This window comes from Mustela nivalis, assembly GCF_964662115.1.
Source record: "Mustela nivalis genome assembly, contig: HAP1_SCAFFOLD_2077, whole genome shotgun sequence".
Lineage (NCBI taxonomy): Eukaryota > Metazoa > Chordata > Mammalia > Carnivora > Mustelidae > Mustela > Mustela nivalis.
In genome coordinates, this window is record NW_028134587.1 from 23407 (window position 1) to 39287 (window position 15881).

The following is a 15881-nucleotide window of genomic DNA, read 5'->3' on the forward strand; positions in this document are numbered from 1 at the left end:
GAGAAGCAGGCTCCCTGCTGAGCAGAGAGCCCAGTGCTGGTCTTTTTTTTTTTTTTTAAGATTTTATTTATTTATTTGTCAGAGAGAGAGAGAAAGAGCGAGCACAGGCAGACAGAGTGGCAGGCAGAGTCAGAGGGAGAAGCAGGCTTCCTGTAGAGCAAGGAGCCCGATGTGGGACTCGATCCCAGGACGCTGGGATCATGACCTGAGCTGAAGGCAGCTACTTAACCAACTGAGCCACCCAGGCATCCCCCAGTGCTGGTCTTGATCCCAGGACTCTGAGATCATGACCTGAGCCGAAGGCAGAGGCTTCACCTACTGAGCCACCCAGGCGCCCCTAATTCTTTTTTTTTTTTTTTTTTTTTTAAGATTTAATTAATTTATTTGAGAAAGAGAGCACAGGTGATGGGTAAGGGGCAGAGGGAGAATGATAGAGAGAGAGGGAAAAGCAGACTCCCTGCTGAGCAGGGAACCCGACACGGAGCTCAATGCCAAGACCCTGGGATCATGACCTGAGCTGAAAGCAGATGCTTAGCTGACTGAGCCACCAAGATGCCTCTGAAAATGAACATATAATTCTTAAGATTTTCTTAAGTATTATTATAAACACTTGAATGCCTACCATAAATTAGACATTGTTTTAGACTCTAAAAGAAACAGAAAGGTGAATGAGCCATGGGTTCTGCTCTCAGAATGTTTGAAAGACTACTAGACAGATGAAATACAAATGTAAGCAAACAAATACAAAATAAAAAGCAATGTAAACAAATGTAAACAAAATGTAACAATGTAAACAAACAAATACAAAATAAAAAGCAAAATTACTGTCTTGAAAAGTAGAGTGTCACTGAGGACTTCAAAGGAGGAAAAGGATGCTTCCAGCAGGAGGGATCTCAAAAGACTTTATTAAGGGGGCGCCTGGGTGGCTCAGTGGGTTAAGCCGCTGCCTTCGGCTCAGGTCATGATCTCAGGGTCCTGGGATCGAGGCCCGCATCGGGCTCTCTGCTCAGCAGGGAGCCTGCTTCCCTCTCTCTCTCTCTGCCTGCCTCTCTGTCTACTTGTGATCTCTCTCTGTCAAATAAATAAATAAAATCTTTAAAAAAAAAAAAAAAGACTTTATTAAGCATATGGCTTTTGAATTAGCATTAAAGGGTAGTAATAATAAAATCTATCACTTTAGATCAGCTATTATATTACCTATCATGTATGTTCTTATCCTCATTACAATAACAACAACAAGGTATCGTTACCCCTCTTTTAGGGACGAGGAAATTTAAGACTCAGTTAAAGTAACTTGAGTACTATTAGTCAGTAAATGATAGAGATGAGATTGTTGTTCAAGTCTTTCTACATAGTTGATTGAGAGGCATAGTGCAAGGAGAAGAAGAAGTGTGAGGTGGAAGTTATGGGCCTATCCAGAGAATAATAGCAAACCAGTTTGTTGAGAGATGGGTATGGGTTTGAAAGAGGAGGAAGCAGCAAACAAGAATGGAAAAGTATGTTGTGGTCCAGTGGTAGATAGCTTTGTATGATAAGCTTTAGCAGTAATGCTTTTTTTTTATAGTCAGTTGTGGAATGGAGAAAGGGGTGTTTGGAACGTGGTCATGGCCTTGATTTATGAAAATGGATCTGGCTGCAATGTGGAAGATGGATTACAGTGAAGATTCTGAAGGTGGGGAGGTACTAATGAGATGGCAGTTGTCATTCAAGGGTCAAGATTCTTTTTTTTTAATAAATAAATAAAATAAAGATTTTATTTATTTATTTGACAGAGAGTAAGCACAGGCAGATAGAGTGGCAGGCAAAGGCAGAGGGCGAAGCAGGCTCCCTGCTGAGCAAGGAGCCCGATGCAGGGCTCGCTCCCAGAAGCCTGGGATCATGACCTGAGCTGAAGGCAGCTGCTTAAACCAACTGAGCCACCCAGGCGTCCCAGGTCAAAATATTTTTAAAAGTCTGTTCTAGGATGATGCCAGTGAAATGAGACAAGAGGGGGACAGATGTAAGAGGTTTTAGGTAGAATCAATCACTTAATGTAACACCTTCATTTTACCTGTAAGTAAACCCAGGCTTAGAGGCAAAGTAGTCTGCTTGATCTAGAAAGTCTAGAAGGTCTAGACCTGAGCTGAAGGCAGAGGTTTAACCCACTGAGCCACCCAGGCGCCTCGAGATTACTTAAAATCTTAAGAAAAAAAAAATTAATTCCACGCACAGTATTATGGTTTTTTACTTGGATAGTATAAAATGTTTTAATCTGTTTTGTTCTAAAAGACAAATGTCATTTTATGAAGGGGTATTGTTAATGTTAATAGCACCAGATTACCTAACAATGATTTTACCTTGGTAGGTTAACTGATGTCAAAGGATGCTCTAAGCTCTGCCTCAGAATAGTTGTTCTTAGTTGAGTCAACCAGCCATTGGGAGTTAAATTCTAAAATTACCAGATCCCCAAGTCGAGTTTTAGCGTTCTGAGTTATTAGTCCCAACGTAGACTTCAATGGTTAAGGACCTTACAATGTAGTATCTTTAAAAAAATTTTTTTTAAAGATTTTATTTATTTATTTGACAGAGAGAGATCACAAGTAGATGGAGAGGCAGGCAGAGAGAGAGAGAGAGAGAGAGAGAGAAGCAGACTCCCTGCTGAACAGAGAGCCCGATGCAGGACTCGACCCCAGGACCCCGAGACCATGACCGGAGCCAAAGGCAGTGGCTCAACCCACTGAGCCACCCAGGCATCTCTTTTAGTTCTTACTAGTTTAAGTTGGATTATTAAAAGCCTGCTATATGAAATTTAAGATCAAAAATAACTGTCATGTATGGGTGATTCCACTTTAGGTCTTTATGAGTAAGGGCAGAAAAGCTATGAGGTTAATTTTAGAAAAAATATACTTGCTTAGGTTCTCTTATGTATGGAGGTTCGAGCATAGGATTCCAAAGGGCATAGAAAGCCACATTGGAAACTTAACTGTGAGTAGGATGGGACCAGGAAATCAACACTATGTGGCTTCAGCTAGATCATTTTCCGCAAATGGCTCTAAAACCCTTAAGCTGCACGTCACTCATACGTTATTCTTTTCACTTAGAGCAAACATGAGCTCTGTAGCATTGAGCTGTAACCCCCCTGTCTTTGATACTGAGCACATGACTTGAATTGGGTACTACTAGTACATGGGAGTTCAATATCCCACCTTGGGCCAGCTGGCATGATCTTTATTCAACTCCAGTCAAATATATAGTAGTTTTCTTGTCAAAGCCTCATGATCAATATGTCACTGATGTGAGAAAACAGTAGAGTGTGGCCTAGGGTACTAGTTGTATGTCCTGTGAACACCTTGAATTGCTTTGAAGGAAAATGTACACAACTATTAGAGATGAATACCTTGAATTGCTTTGAAGGAAAATGTACACAACTATTAGAGAACACAGTTGCTTTCAGGATATGCTTCTTTGGATCTGTTGTGCTTTGTAGCCTTTTTATCAGACTCATTTCCTTCTCTCCTGAGTATTATCACCTCAATCTTCTTGGAGTTGGTTTTCTGCTAACTGCATTTCAGAGCCTGATTTCATGTCCTGTCTAGTTCCCTAAAGTTCAAACCAAGAAAACCTATAGCAAATATATGTTCTTTGTCAATGAGTTCTTTCTTAACTGTTTGCTTTAGCTTTTCGTCCTCTGGAGACAGATACAAGACTTAAAGGTCATTTGGGGATTTGTTGGGAAGAGTGACATCTTGCAGAGTTGGTGAAAATGGCCACTTGGCTCTGAATTAGTTGTGATTGCCAAAAAATGGCAAAAAATGGCAAAAGAAATGTTTTCTAGAGGACTGGTGAACATTTTTCCTCTGGAGAAGAGAAGAAAATGGCTGTTTAGTGTTAATTACCTGTTATGTTAGACAGCTATGAAACTTATGAGCCATGAAAAAAGAATAGGCCCAACCCTCTCCTCCTCCCCCCCAGGCTGGAAACCAGGTGATAGGAGTCATGTTTCCTTCCTTCCTTCCTTCCTTCCTTCCTTCCTTCCTTCCTTCCTTCCTTTCTTTCTTTCTAATTATTTTTTATTGAGTTATGTTAGTCACCATACAGTACATTATTAGTTTTTGATGTAGTGTTCCATGATTCATTGTTTGTGTATAACACCCAGTGCTCCATGCAATCCGTGCCCTCCTTAATACCCATCCCAGGGCTTACCCATCCCCCACCCCCTTTCCTTCTAAAACCCTCGATTTGTTTCCCTGGAGTCCATAGTCTCTCATGGTTCATCTCCCACTCCAATTTCTCCTCCATTTTCCCCTTCTAATGTCCTCCATGCTATTCCTTATGTTCCACAAACAAGTGAAACCATATGATAATTGACTTTCTCTGTTTGACTTATTTCACTTAGCATCATCTCCTCCTGTCCTATCCATGTTGATGGAAAAGTTGGGTGTTCATCTCAACACCCAAAAAACAGAAGTCATGTTTTCTTAGGCAAGAACAGCCGCAACTTCCTGAGGAATCTGTTACTGAATTTCTTTTCTTTTTTTTTTAAAGATTTTATTTTATTTTATTTGACAAAGATTACAAGTAGTCAGAGAGGCAGGCAGAGAAAGAGAGGAGGAAGCAGGCTCCCTGCTGAGCAAAGAGCCCGATGCGGGGCTCAATCCCAGGACCCTGGGATCATGACCTGAGCCGAAGGCAGAGGCTTTAACCCACTGAGCCACCCAGGCGCCCGTGTTACTGAATTTCAATGGTTCCTTTGAATTGCTTGATTTTACAGCCCACATTCCTTGATCTGTCTGTTGTGCTATCTCAGTGACCCTTTCTTTAGCATCCTCTCTAAATTGGATATGATATCCAAAGTTTATTCACTTTGTTTACAAATATGAACCTCCTTTCTCTTAATTTACTTTTGTTTTTTTAATGTAAGCTCTACACCTAACATGGTGCTTGAACACAACCCCAACATCAAGAATTGCATGCTATACCTACTGAGCCAGCCACGCCCCTGATTTAGTTTTCTGTCCATCAACTACATTTTAGTCTCTGACTCTCAGACCAAAAATCCCTTTCTTGTGAGTCACTGACATGCCAGTGTTTAATGTGGTCCATAGTACCCAGGCCCCAGCTGCAGAGATTATGCTTTTTGAACGTACTGAGACTCTGCCAAACTGACTTTGCTTTACTGCACTCTACCCCTTTTCCCAATACAAGACCTTACTTTACTTTATTCTTTGCAGACTGTTTTGTTCTTCAGCTCTGTTTCTTGTAAGCCTCTTGAAGTTCAGTATAAGAGCTTAGAAAAAGGAATATTCACATAAAACTCTGATTTAGATTAAGTTGGGAAAGTTGATTTTAATGTTTATCTTTATTGTGAGGCATAAGTGGGTCCAGGAACCTGTTGGATAATTTATTTATCTATTTTTATCTATATTTATCTATTTTATCTATATTTATCTATCATTTTCCCCATTATTTGACATTTGCTTACTCTGTTAATGTATGTCAGTGTAGTTAACATTAAACATAGGGCCTTATTGGACTACTTGCCAAGACACAAAAGTTCTAATTTAGCTTTAGGGATAACAGATTACAGAGTAGCACCTGCTTTTATGCAGTTATTGTCCTAAGAGTCTCTAGTTCCCAGCGTGTGTGCATTTAGTATAGTTATGATAACCTTAATGTGTGGGGTGCCTGGGTGGCTCTATTAGATGAGCGTCTGCCTTCAGCCCAGGTCATGAGGTCATGATCTTGGAGTCCTGGGATCAAGCCCCGTGTCAGGCTCCCTGGTCATTGGAGAGCCTGTTTCTCCCTCTGCCTGCTGCTCCCAAAGCTTATACTCTCTCTCACTCTCGCTCTATCTTAAATAAATAAATAAAATCTTTTAAAAATACTATGTCTTTGGGCGCCTGGGTGGCTCAGTGGGTTAAGCCGCTGCCTTCGGCTCGGGTCATGATCTCGGGGTCCTGGGATCGAGTCCTGCATCGGGCTCTCTGCTCAGCAGGGAGCCTGCTTCCCTCTCTCTCTCTCTCTCTCTGCCTGCCTCTCAATCTACTTGTGATTTCTCTCTGTCAAATAAATAAATAAAATCTTAAAAAAAAAATACTGTGTCTTTAATCAACAGTTACAAATATGACATATGCAATGACATTAAAAAAAAAAGATAACCTTAATGCACAGGTTGTTTTCATTATTCATTCATTCAGAAAATATTGATTGCCTACAGTGTGCCAAGCATGATTCGGGGTGCTGACCAGTAAACAAAATAAACAAAAACACTGGCCTTCATGGGAGTTTTCATCCTTGTAAAGGGAGGCCAAATTTAAAAATGCAGTGGTGCCTGGCTGGTTCAGTTGATAGAGCATGTAACTCTTCGTTAATTTTTATTTCTTTATTTATTTGACAGAGCACACACAAGCAGGGGGAGGAGCAGAGGGAGAGGGAGGGGAAAGAATCTCAAGTAGACTCTGCGCTGGGTGTGGAGCTCAATCTTACCACCCTGAGATCATGACCTGAGTCAAAACCAAGAATTGGATTCTTCAACTGAGCCACCCATGTGCCCTGAGCATGGGACTCTTGATCTCCAGGTTTTGAGTTTGAGCCTTAAATTGGGCATAGAGATTACTTAAAAATAAAATCTTTTAAAAATTTAAATAAGTAAATTATAATGTATTAGATGATGGTAAGTGCTATAGGGTTGAGTGTACCAAGTCTGTGAGGAGATTCATGCTCTGATTTTAAATAGAATGATTAGGGAAGGCTTACTGCAAAGCTGACATTTAAACAAAGTTCTGAAGAAAGAGAAGCCTTGTGCATATCTGGGTCGTGGTAGTGATGGGAGCATTCTAGGAAGAGGGAATAAGCAAGTGCAAAGATCCAAGGACAGGAACAACCTGGAAGTCAGTGTGGCTGGAGTAGAGTGAAAGTGGGGGTAAATGTAGTAGGAAAAGATGTCAAAGAGGAAATAGAGAGCCAGACTCTACAGAAACCTGAAGGTTATACTGAGGACTTAGGCTTTTATTCTGAGTGAGATGAAAAGCCACTGGGAAGTTTTAAGTAGTAGAGTGTATGATCTGATATGTTTTTTTAAAATAGTTCTGACTGCCCTGTTAAAAATAGAAAAGAGAGAGGTTAAGGGCAGAAACAGAGAGACCAATTAGGAGATTATTGTGGTAATCCAGGAAAACATGATGGCTTGGACCAGGGAAGTAGCTGTGGAGGTCTTAGGAAGTGGTGAAATCTTGGATATCCTTTGAAGGTGGAGTTAACAATTTCTTAGTGAGGTGGTTGTGGGGGTTTTGGCCTGAACAACTGGAAGGATGGAATAGCTAGTAGGCTGGGTATCTATTTATTCATTCATTATTCATTTTAAAGAGGGGAATGGATAAGAGAGGAGCAGGTTTGGAAATGAATCAGGATTTGTTTTGTAAAATTTTATTTGTACTGTGATAAAATATACATAACATAAAACTTACCATTTTAACCTTTTTTAAGTGTACAATTCAGTGGCATTATGTACATTTGTAATGTTGAGCAACCATTGCCACTATCCATTTCCAGAACTTTTTCATCATCTCAAACAGAAATACTGTCCCCATTAAATAATAACTTCTTCCTCCTCCCTCCAGGCCCCTAATAACCTCTATTTTCTGTCTCTTTGAATTTGCTTATCCTAAGTACCTTGTATAGTTACTCATCAGGTAATATTTGGCCTTCTGTGTATGGCTTATTTTAGTAAGTGTAATTTTTTAAGATTCATCAGAATTTCTGGAATATTTTTAATATTCCACTGTGTGTATGTACCATATTTTGTTCATCTGTCTGTGGATGAACATTTGGATTGTGGAAACTATTGGGTGCTAGGAACATTGGTGAACAAGTGAGATGTTGGGAGCATGTAACAGCTTTCAATTTCTTTGAGGGATATACCCATGAGCGGAATTGCTGGACCTTACGGTAATTTTGTAACTCTTTGATGTTACAAAAACTGAACTGTTTCCATAGCAGCTGCACTGTTTTATACCCATACCAGCAATGCATGACTGTTTTAATTTCTTCACATCCTTACCAATGCTTGTTATTTTCCATGTTTTTTGGTTTAGTTTTGTTTGGTTTTATTATAACCATCCCATAAGCATAAACTATTATCTCACTGTGGTTTAGATTTGCATTTCCAGGACCTCATTTTTTCCCCAGTTTTATTGAGGTCTAATTGGCATATAACATTGTATTAGTTCACTATGTACAACAGAATGATTTAATACATGTATATGTTGCAAAATGATTACCACAATATATTTAGAGAACATCCATCACCTCTCATAGTTACAAATTCAGGACCTTATTTTTTAACTCTGAGCCTGAAGAAAATCACAAAGGTGGTAAATGTTGGGAGAGAAGAGGTCTGAGGCCTGACCTCTGAAGCACTCCCAACATTTAAAGGATGAGGTGATAAGCAGTAGGTAAATAGCAAAGCTAAGAAGAGAATGATATCCTGGAAGCCAAGTAAGGAACGTTCATGAAGGAGGGAGAGAAGAATTCTATCAGGTTCTACAAATAGGTCAATTAAGATGAGAACTGAGCACTGACCATTTGATTTAGCAACATGGAAGTGAGCAATGATCTTTAGTTCACCAAGAATAGTTTTGGTGGAGTGTTGGGAGTGAAAGCCTGTTTATAATGAATTCAAGAAACAATAGAGGAATTTGAAGCAGGGAGCATACATAATCTTTTAATGAATTTTGTTGTAAAAAGAATCAGAAATGGGGCATTTGCTTGAGGAGAATGGGGAGATTTTGTTTTATGGCAGACATTACAGAAAATATGTTTAATGGGATAGAGTCAGTAGAGAGGGAACATTTGTTGATGCAGAAAAAAGAGGAGAGAATGACTGAACTGTGTTATAGTTTTAGAAAAGTAGAGCTGTGAGGTCCTCGCAGCACTGTCCTCTGCCTCAACATTCTGAGACACAGAGGGGAGAGAGTAGGAAAACTGAAGAGATGTGAATTGTGACTGTTGCTGTTGACGCCTCTGTAGAATTCGGTTGAAAGATCTCGATGGCAGCCTCTGGTTTTATTCATGCCAAAGCACCTCAGCAGTAACAGCTGGAAGCTGCTTTTCTTTGAGTTCTAAAGATCCAGGGTATAAAGAAAGAAGAGCATTTTCCTTCTCATCTTTACTCTTTTTTTTTTTTTCCTACTGTGAACATTTTGACCATGCCTCTGAATATAATTGTGTCTGATACTTGATATTAAGCTATGTTTTTTCAATGTACATGCCACACCTGTCCCGCACAGAGAGCCATGGTATGTGGGCAGGACCAAAAGGTGCTAAAAATCCCTTCTGTTTTCTCCACAGCCTTACTTAACCACTTAGAACAGAGTGGTCAAATGGTCAGTAAAGAAGTTTTAACTACTTATGTTTCTACTAGTTACAGAGAAATTTTAATTTTCTTATTTTACTGAAACCTCCATTTCTACTTTTGAGCCTTAGTTCTTTAGAGGACATATCCTAGCAGGTGAATAAGAGTGGAAAATAAGTTTATACATTTGATGGTAGTTACTAGGAGAAAGGTTCCTTTGGTAATATCATAGTCAGCCTATGAGTCATATTTGCCAAACATGCTAAATACAGGACATGAAAGATAGGAAATAATGAAAAAAGCAAATCAGCTGGGCATTGCTAGAGAGCACTTTCTGCCAACCCTCTATTGTGCCTTAAATTGTGATTATGTGGCCGGCCTAGTCTTACTCTAGGTTCTGTGTCTGTCTTTGCAGAAGGAATACAAGTCCTAAGTATTCACACAGATTTGTGATGAGAGATCCAAAGGAGGCTTCTAAATAATTTTCAGAATTGCTCTACCCAGTTACCTTTTCACCCTAAGTAAGTCTGGAATGCATCCAGCAAAACAGCTTTTGCATGTTCATACCTTTCAGAATGAATCATCTTCCTTCCTTATAGTGAAAGAAGGGCTTGTTGACTATTTCTGGCAGCATTTCCACAAATGTTCTACTTTTCTTAAACCTTCCAGTGTTTCACTCAAGTTAACCTGGGGGTGCCCAATGTTCCCAAAGTAGACTTCCAAATCTCCCAACTTTGTCATTTATACTAAAAGAACAGTCAGTCCTGATTCTTCTGGAAAAATATCAGGTATCTTTTTTTTTTTTTTTTTAAAGAAGTTGTTCCCAGTATAGGAGGTCAGAAATGGCAGGCAATAGACTGCATAAGACTACTGTGCTAAGGCCTGGGGAAAGGGGAAGGTTTGTTCTTGCTTGTTGAGCATAATCCTCTTTACCTGACTGAAATGGAGAGTGCTATCATCAGAATGTTGAGGTGAAATTTGGGACATCCTTTGATCTCCCTGAAATTCAAAATCTGTCCCAACTAGTCTGAACTTGTTATTTTTCTATTTTGCAGTATCCAGACATGAGTCAAGAATCTGATTCTCCGTTTGTTTTCATCTGCACAAATCCCCAGGAGATGATTGTGAAGTTTCCTATTAAAGGAAATCCAAAAATCTGTAAGTCACAAGTTTTAATGGTCTAATTTTTGTTTCTTTTCTTTCTTTTTGTCTTGTGTCTCACTTGTTTAAAACCTTAAAATCTTCTCTTCTTACCCTGTTCTATGGCATCTCATGCTTTGGAAGATTAATTTAATTACATTTATTGATAACTTTAGTGTTAACCATAGCATAGCCTTTCCAAAGTGTACCTTGACCCACAATTATTGGCATGCTAGTGAATCACTCTAAACTTCTATGTAAGACCCCATTACTTTTAAAAATTTATTTATTCATTTTGAGAGAGATTGAGAGTATCCATGCAGGGCAAGGGATAAGGGAGAGAGAGAGAGAAAGAATCCCAAGCAGACTCCCCACTGAGCACAGGGCCCGGGATGCCGGGGCTTTATCTCACAACCCAGAAATCATGACCTGAGCTGAAACTAAGAGTCAGACGCTTAACCAGCTGAGCGACCCAGGTGCCCACAGACCCTATTACATTTAAAATCCTTATTTGTCAGCCAAAAGAGTATGCTTTACTCTGCTGCACTACTCATTAAAGGAAGTAGTAAGCCCACACCAATGGCAATAATGACATTTATTCATTGTTCCTCAGTATTCAGTCCAAGTAAGATTTAAGTTGGTGTTTATTTTCGAGTGTTTTGGAGGCTCCACTTCCCACTTTTCCTGTGATTACTGGTTTCTAGAACTCTGCATTCTTGATTTTTATTCTCTTGGGAACCTCTTGATTATTTATATTTCTGCAAACTTTTGCTTTATGTATTTGAGATTATAGACCCTCTGCATATTCACTTCTTTTTTTTTTTAAGATTTTATTTATTTATTTGACAGAGAGAGATCACAAGCAGGCAGAGAGGCAGGCAGAGAGAGAGAGGGAGAGGAGGAAGCAGGTTCCCTGCTGAGCAGAGAGTCCGATGCAGGGCTCGATCCCAGGACCCCGAGACCACGACCTGAGCCTAAGGCAGCGGCCTAACCCACTGAGCCACCCAGACGCCCCCACTTCTTTTTTTTTAATAGATTTTTATTTCTTTATTTAACACAGAGAGAGAGAGAGATCACAAGTAGGCAGAGAGGCAAGCAGAGAGGGAGAGGGGGAAACGGGCTCCCTGCTGAGCAGAGAGCCCAATGTGGGGTTTGATCCCAGGACCCCAAGATCATGACCTGAGCCGAAGACAGAGGCCTAACCCACTGAGCCACCCAGGCACCCCTTCACTTCTTTTTTTTAAAGATTTTATTTATTGGGGCGCCTGGGTGGCTCACTTGGTTGGACCACTGCCTTCGGCTCAGGTCATGATCCTGGAGTTCCAGGATCGAGTCCTACATTGGGCTCCCAGGTCCATGGGGAGTCTGCTTCTCCCTCTGACCTTCTCCTTGCTCATGCTCTCTCTCACTGTCTCTCTCTCAAATAAATAAATAAAATCTTTAAAAAAAAAGATTTTATTTATTTATTTGACAGAAAGAGATCACAAGTAGGCAGAGAGGCAGGCAGCAGGAGGGGGAAGCAGACTCCCTGCTGAGCAGAGCCCGATGCGGGGTTCGATCCCAGGACTCTGGGATTGTGACCTGAACTGAAGGCAGAGGCCTTAACCCACTGAGCCACCCAGGTGCCCCTGCATACTCACTACTTCTTCTTTTTTTTTTTTTTAATATTTTATTTATTTATTTGACAGAGAGAGATCACAAGTAGGCAGAGAGAGAGAGGAGGAAGCAGGCTCCCCGCTGAGCAGAGAGCCTGATGCGGGACTCGATCCCAGGACCCTGAGATCATGACCTGAGCCGAAGGCATCGGCTCAACCCACTGAGCCACCCAGGTGCCCCTCACTTCTTAATCACTTTTTGTTGACTTCATTTTTTCAACTTCCACCTCTTCTTCAACTTCCAACTTCTCTTCCTCTGTGTAGTCCTACCACAGCCTCTTCTATTTCAAAAAAATCTCAGGAAACACATAGTGGTGTCCTCTCTGCCTAGCTTATTTTTAAAAACCACCTCAGCCACCCTCCCATTTGCCCATGTCAGTTACTGTTTTGTGCCTCTGTGGCACTGCTTTCCCATTGTGTGAACTGGATGATTTGGGGGCAAGCATTGTCTTCAGCTGTGTACAACTCTACCTTACCCTGTACCTTGGGGACCAACTAGCCCTTTGATAAACCTATTCTATAGAGAAGTACTTTTCTTCTGCTCTCTCTCTCTCTCTCTTTTAAAGACTTTATTTATTTGAAAGAGAGAGGTAGCGCATGAGTCGGGAAGGGCAGAGGGACAAGGGGGCTCCCTGTTCACCTAGAAAGGTGTTAAAACACAGGTTTCTGGGCCCTCTCCCAAGTGATACTGATTCTGTTGCTCAGCTAACTACACTTTGAGTAATACTGCTTTTGATCACAAAATACTTGGAGTGTGAATTTAGATTAATATATGTTCATCACAAAATTCAGGCAACCCTCATGATTTACAAGACATATATTCTTAAGATGCCTACATATCAGAAAATCTGAACATATTGCCTTTGACTTACATATATTATTTATTCAGACTGTATCCAAGCAGGTAGCTAAGTGGTCCTGGAAGTTTTTTTTCTTCCTCTCTACTATTTAGAATTTGTTTGTTTGTTTATTTATTTATTTATTTATTTAGATTTTATGTATTTATTTGACAGAGAGAGATCCCAAGTAGGCAGAGAGGCGGGCAGAGAGAGAGAGGGAAGCAGGCCCCCCGCCGAGCAGAGAACCCGATGCAGGCCAGATCCCAGGACCCTGAGATCACGACCTGAGCGGAAGACAGAGGCTTAACCCACTGAGCCACTCAGGCGCCCCTATTTATTGTTTTTTAAAGATTTTATTTATTTGACAGAGAGAGACACAGCAAGAGAGGGAACACAAGCCGGGGGAATGAGAGCAGAAGTAGGCCTCCTGCTGAGTGGAGAGCTCGCCACGGGGTTGGATCTCAGGACCCTGGGATCATGACCTGAGCTGAAGGCAGATGCTTAACAACTAAAGATTTTCTTTTTAGGGGCACCTGGGTGGCTCAGTGTGTTAAAGCCTCTGCCTTCAGCTCAGGTCGTGATCCCAGGGTCCTGGGATTGGGTCCCACATTGGGCTCTCTGCTCACCAGGGAGCCTGCTTCCCTCCTCTCTCTCTTTGCCTGCCTCTCTGCCTACTTGTGATTTCTGTCTATCAAATAAATAAATAAAATCTTAAAAAAAAAAAAGATTTTCTTTTTAAGTGATGTCTGCCCCTAATTTGGGGCTCAAACTCACAAACCCGAGATCAAGAGTTGCTTGGTCCACTGACTGAGTCAACTAGGTGCCCCCTCCACTATTTAGGATTTTTATCTATTTTTATTTTTATTTTTTAAGATTTTATTTATTTATTTGTCAGAGAGAGAGAGAGAGAAAGTGAGTACAAGCAGGAGAAGCAGGTAGAGGGAGAAACAGGCTCCCCGCTGAACAAGGAGCCCAATGTGTGACATCCCAGGATGTCAAGATCATGACCTGAGCCAAATGGAGATGCTTAACCAAGTGAGCTACCCAGGCATCCCTAGAATATTTATTTTTTTAAGATCTTTTTTTTTTTAAGATTTTATTTATTTATTTGACAGACAGAGATCACAGTAGGCAGGGAGAGAGCTGAGCAGAGAGCCCGATGTGGGGCTCAATCCCAGGACCCTGAGATCATGACCTGAGCTGAAGGCAGACTTTAATCACTGAGCCACCCAGGTGCCCCGCCCCCTTTTTATAAAAGATTTTATTTAGTTATTTTATTTTAGAGAGAGATAGAGAGTGCAAGCTGGGGATGGGGCAAAGGGAGATAGAATATCAGGCAGACTTTTTGCTGAGCAGAGACAGATGCAGGGTTCGATCTCATGACTTGCCCAAAACCAAGAGTTGGAACTTAACCGACTGAGTCACCCAGGCGCTCCTCCACTATTTAGGATCTATTTATTTATTTAGATTTTTTTAAATGTATTTATTTAATTGACACAGAGAAACAGCAAGAGAGGGAACACAGCAGGGTAAGTGAGAGAGGGAGAAGCAGGCTTCCTGCCAAGCAGGCAGCCCCATGTGGGGCTTGATCCTAGGACCCTGGGATCGTGACCTGAGCCGAAGGCAGACACTTAACAAGTGAGCCACCCAGGCGCCCCTCCACTATTTAGGACTTAAATCTCTTTTCTCTTTTTTGGTTGTGGCAGTCTATCCCTCTTTGTTTCATTCTCACCTTAACTCTAGGCACCCATAGCAGCACTGGTGGTAGGAGCCAAAGATTTTAGGTCTTTTCTCCCGTATCTAGTGCTGCTTGATCTTGAGTCCCTATAACCTTTTCTTAGCTTCCTTCCCTATCTTGGTTTTTATCTGCTGCTTAGCTCCTTTGAGAAAACGTTCTGTATAAACAAAGTTTAGATATTTCTCTGAAATGTTTTACTCTATTGCTTTCTCTCCCAGAGACCTACCTTCAATACATATATATACTGGCCTGTTTTTCTCGATAAGGTTTAATGAAGGGTGGGGGGAGTGATGTTCTTAGGAGAGAGCTTTAGTAACCTCCTGTCTTTTCCCCCATTGCTTCTGTTCTTAAAAGCTTTAAAAAGCCGGGGTGCCTGGGTGGCTCAGTGGGTTGAGCCTCTGCCTTCAGCTCAGGTCATGATCTCAGATTCCTGGGATCAAGCGCTGCATCTGGCTCTCTGCTCAGCAGGGAGAATGCTTCTCCCCCTCTCTCTCTGCCTGCCTCTCTGCCTACCTCTGATCTCTGTCTGTCAAATAAATAAATAAAATCTTTAAAAAAAAAAAAAAGCTTTAAAAATCCAAAATGGGCTGTATGCTTCTTTCAGGGACAATAGGACTAGAGAGAAATTGTGAGACTGTAGCTTCTTCCATGGTAGGCCAGACAGGGTAAAACATTGGTCAGAAATAATAGCGAAATTTAAAGAAAAAAAGGAAAGAATGGGTTGACCCTGTGTATTTCAGGAATTTTTTTTTTTTTTTTTTTAAGTAGGCTCCATGCCCAATGTGTGGCCTTTGTGAACTCATGAACCTGAGATCAAGAGTCACATGCTCTACAGGCAGAGCCAGCCAGGCTCCCCAGAAAGAAAAAAAATTAAGTTTTACCTGAGGATTTAGTTTGCTGTAAAGTTTCTATTCCCTATAACACTTTATTCCTTCATCCTTCATTCCTCTTTACCATCTCTAAAAATCTTACACTTGGGAGTTATATGTAGCTGATGAGTCATTAAATTCTACCCCTGAAACTAGTAATACACTATATGTTAACTAAATTGAATTTAGGTAAAAAATTGAAAATAAAAATAAAAAAATAAAAGTCTTACACTCTGCCAGAACTTCCTTCCCCATAGGCCGAAAGAGCTACTACCTTCAGTAGCTGACAGCTAGAAAAAGTCTTTACTC

The 15881-nt window shown here is 40.9% G+C and overlaps 1 protein-coding gene across 1 annotated transcript in view; it reads left to right on the forward strand.

Moving 5' to 3' along the window:
* LOC309858237 (activating signal cointegrator 1) overlaps positions 1-15881 on the forward strand; it is a gene marked incomplete at its 5' end in the record, with an annotated part of 42926 nt that overhangs the window by 22026 nt on the left and 5019 nt on the right. The window contains one exon of the mRNA XM_082750903.1: positions 10387-10489. Within this exon, the coding sequence (XP_082607029.1) occupies positions 10387-10489 (103 nt within the window). The remainder of the gene's footprint in view (positions 1-10386; positions 10490-15881) is intronic.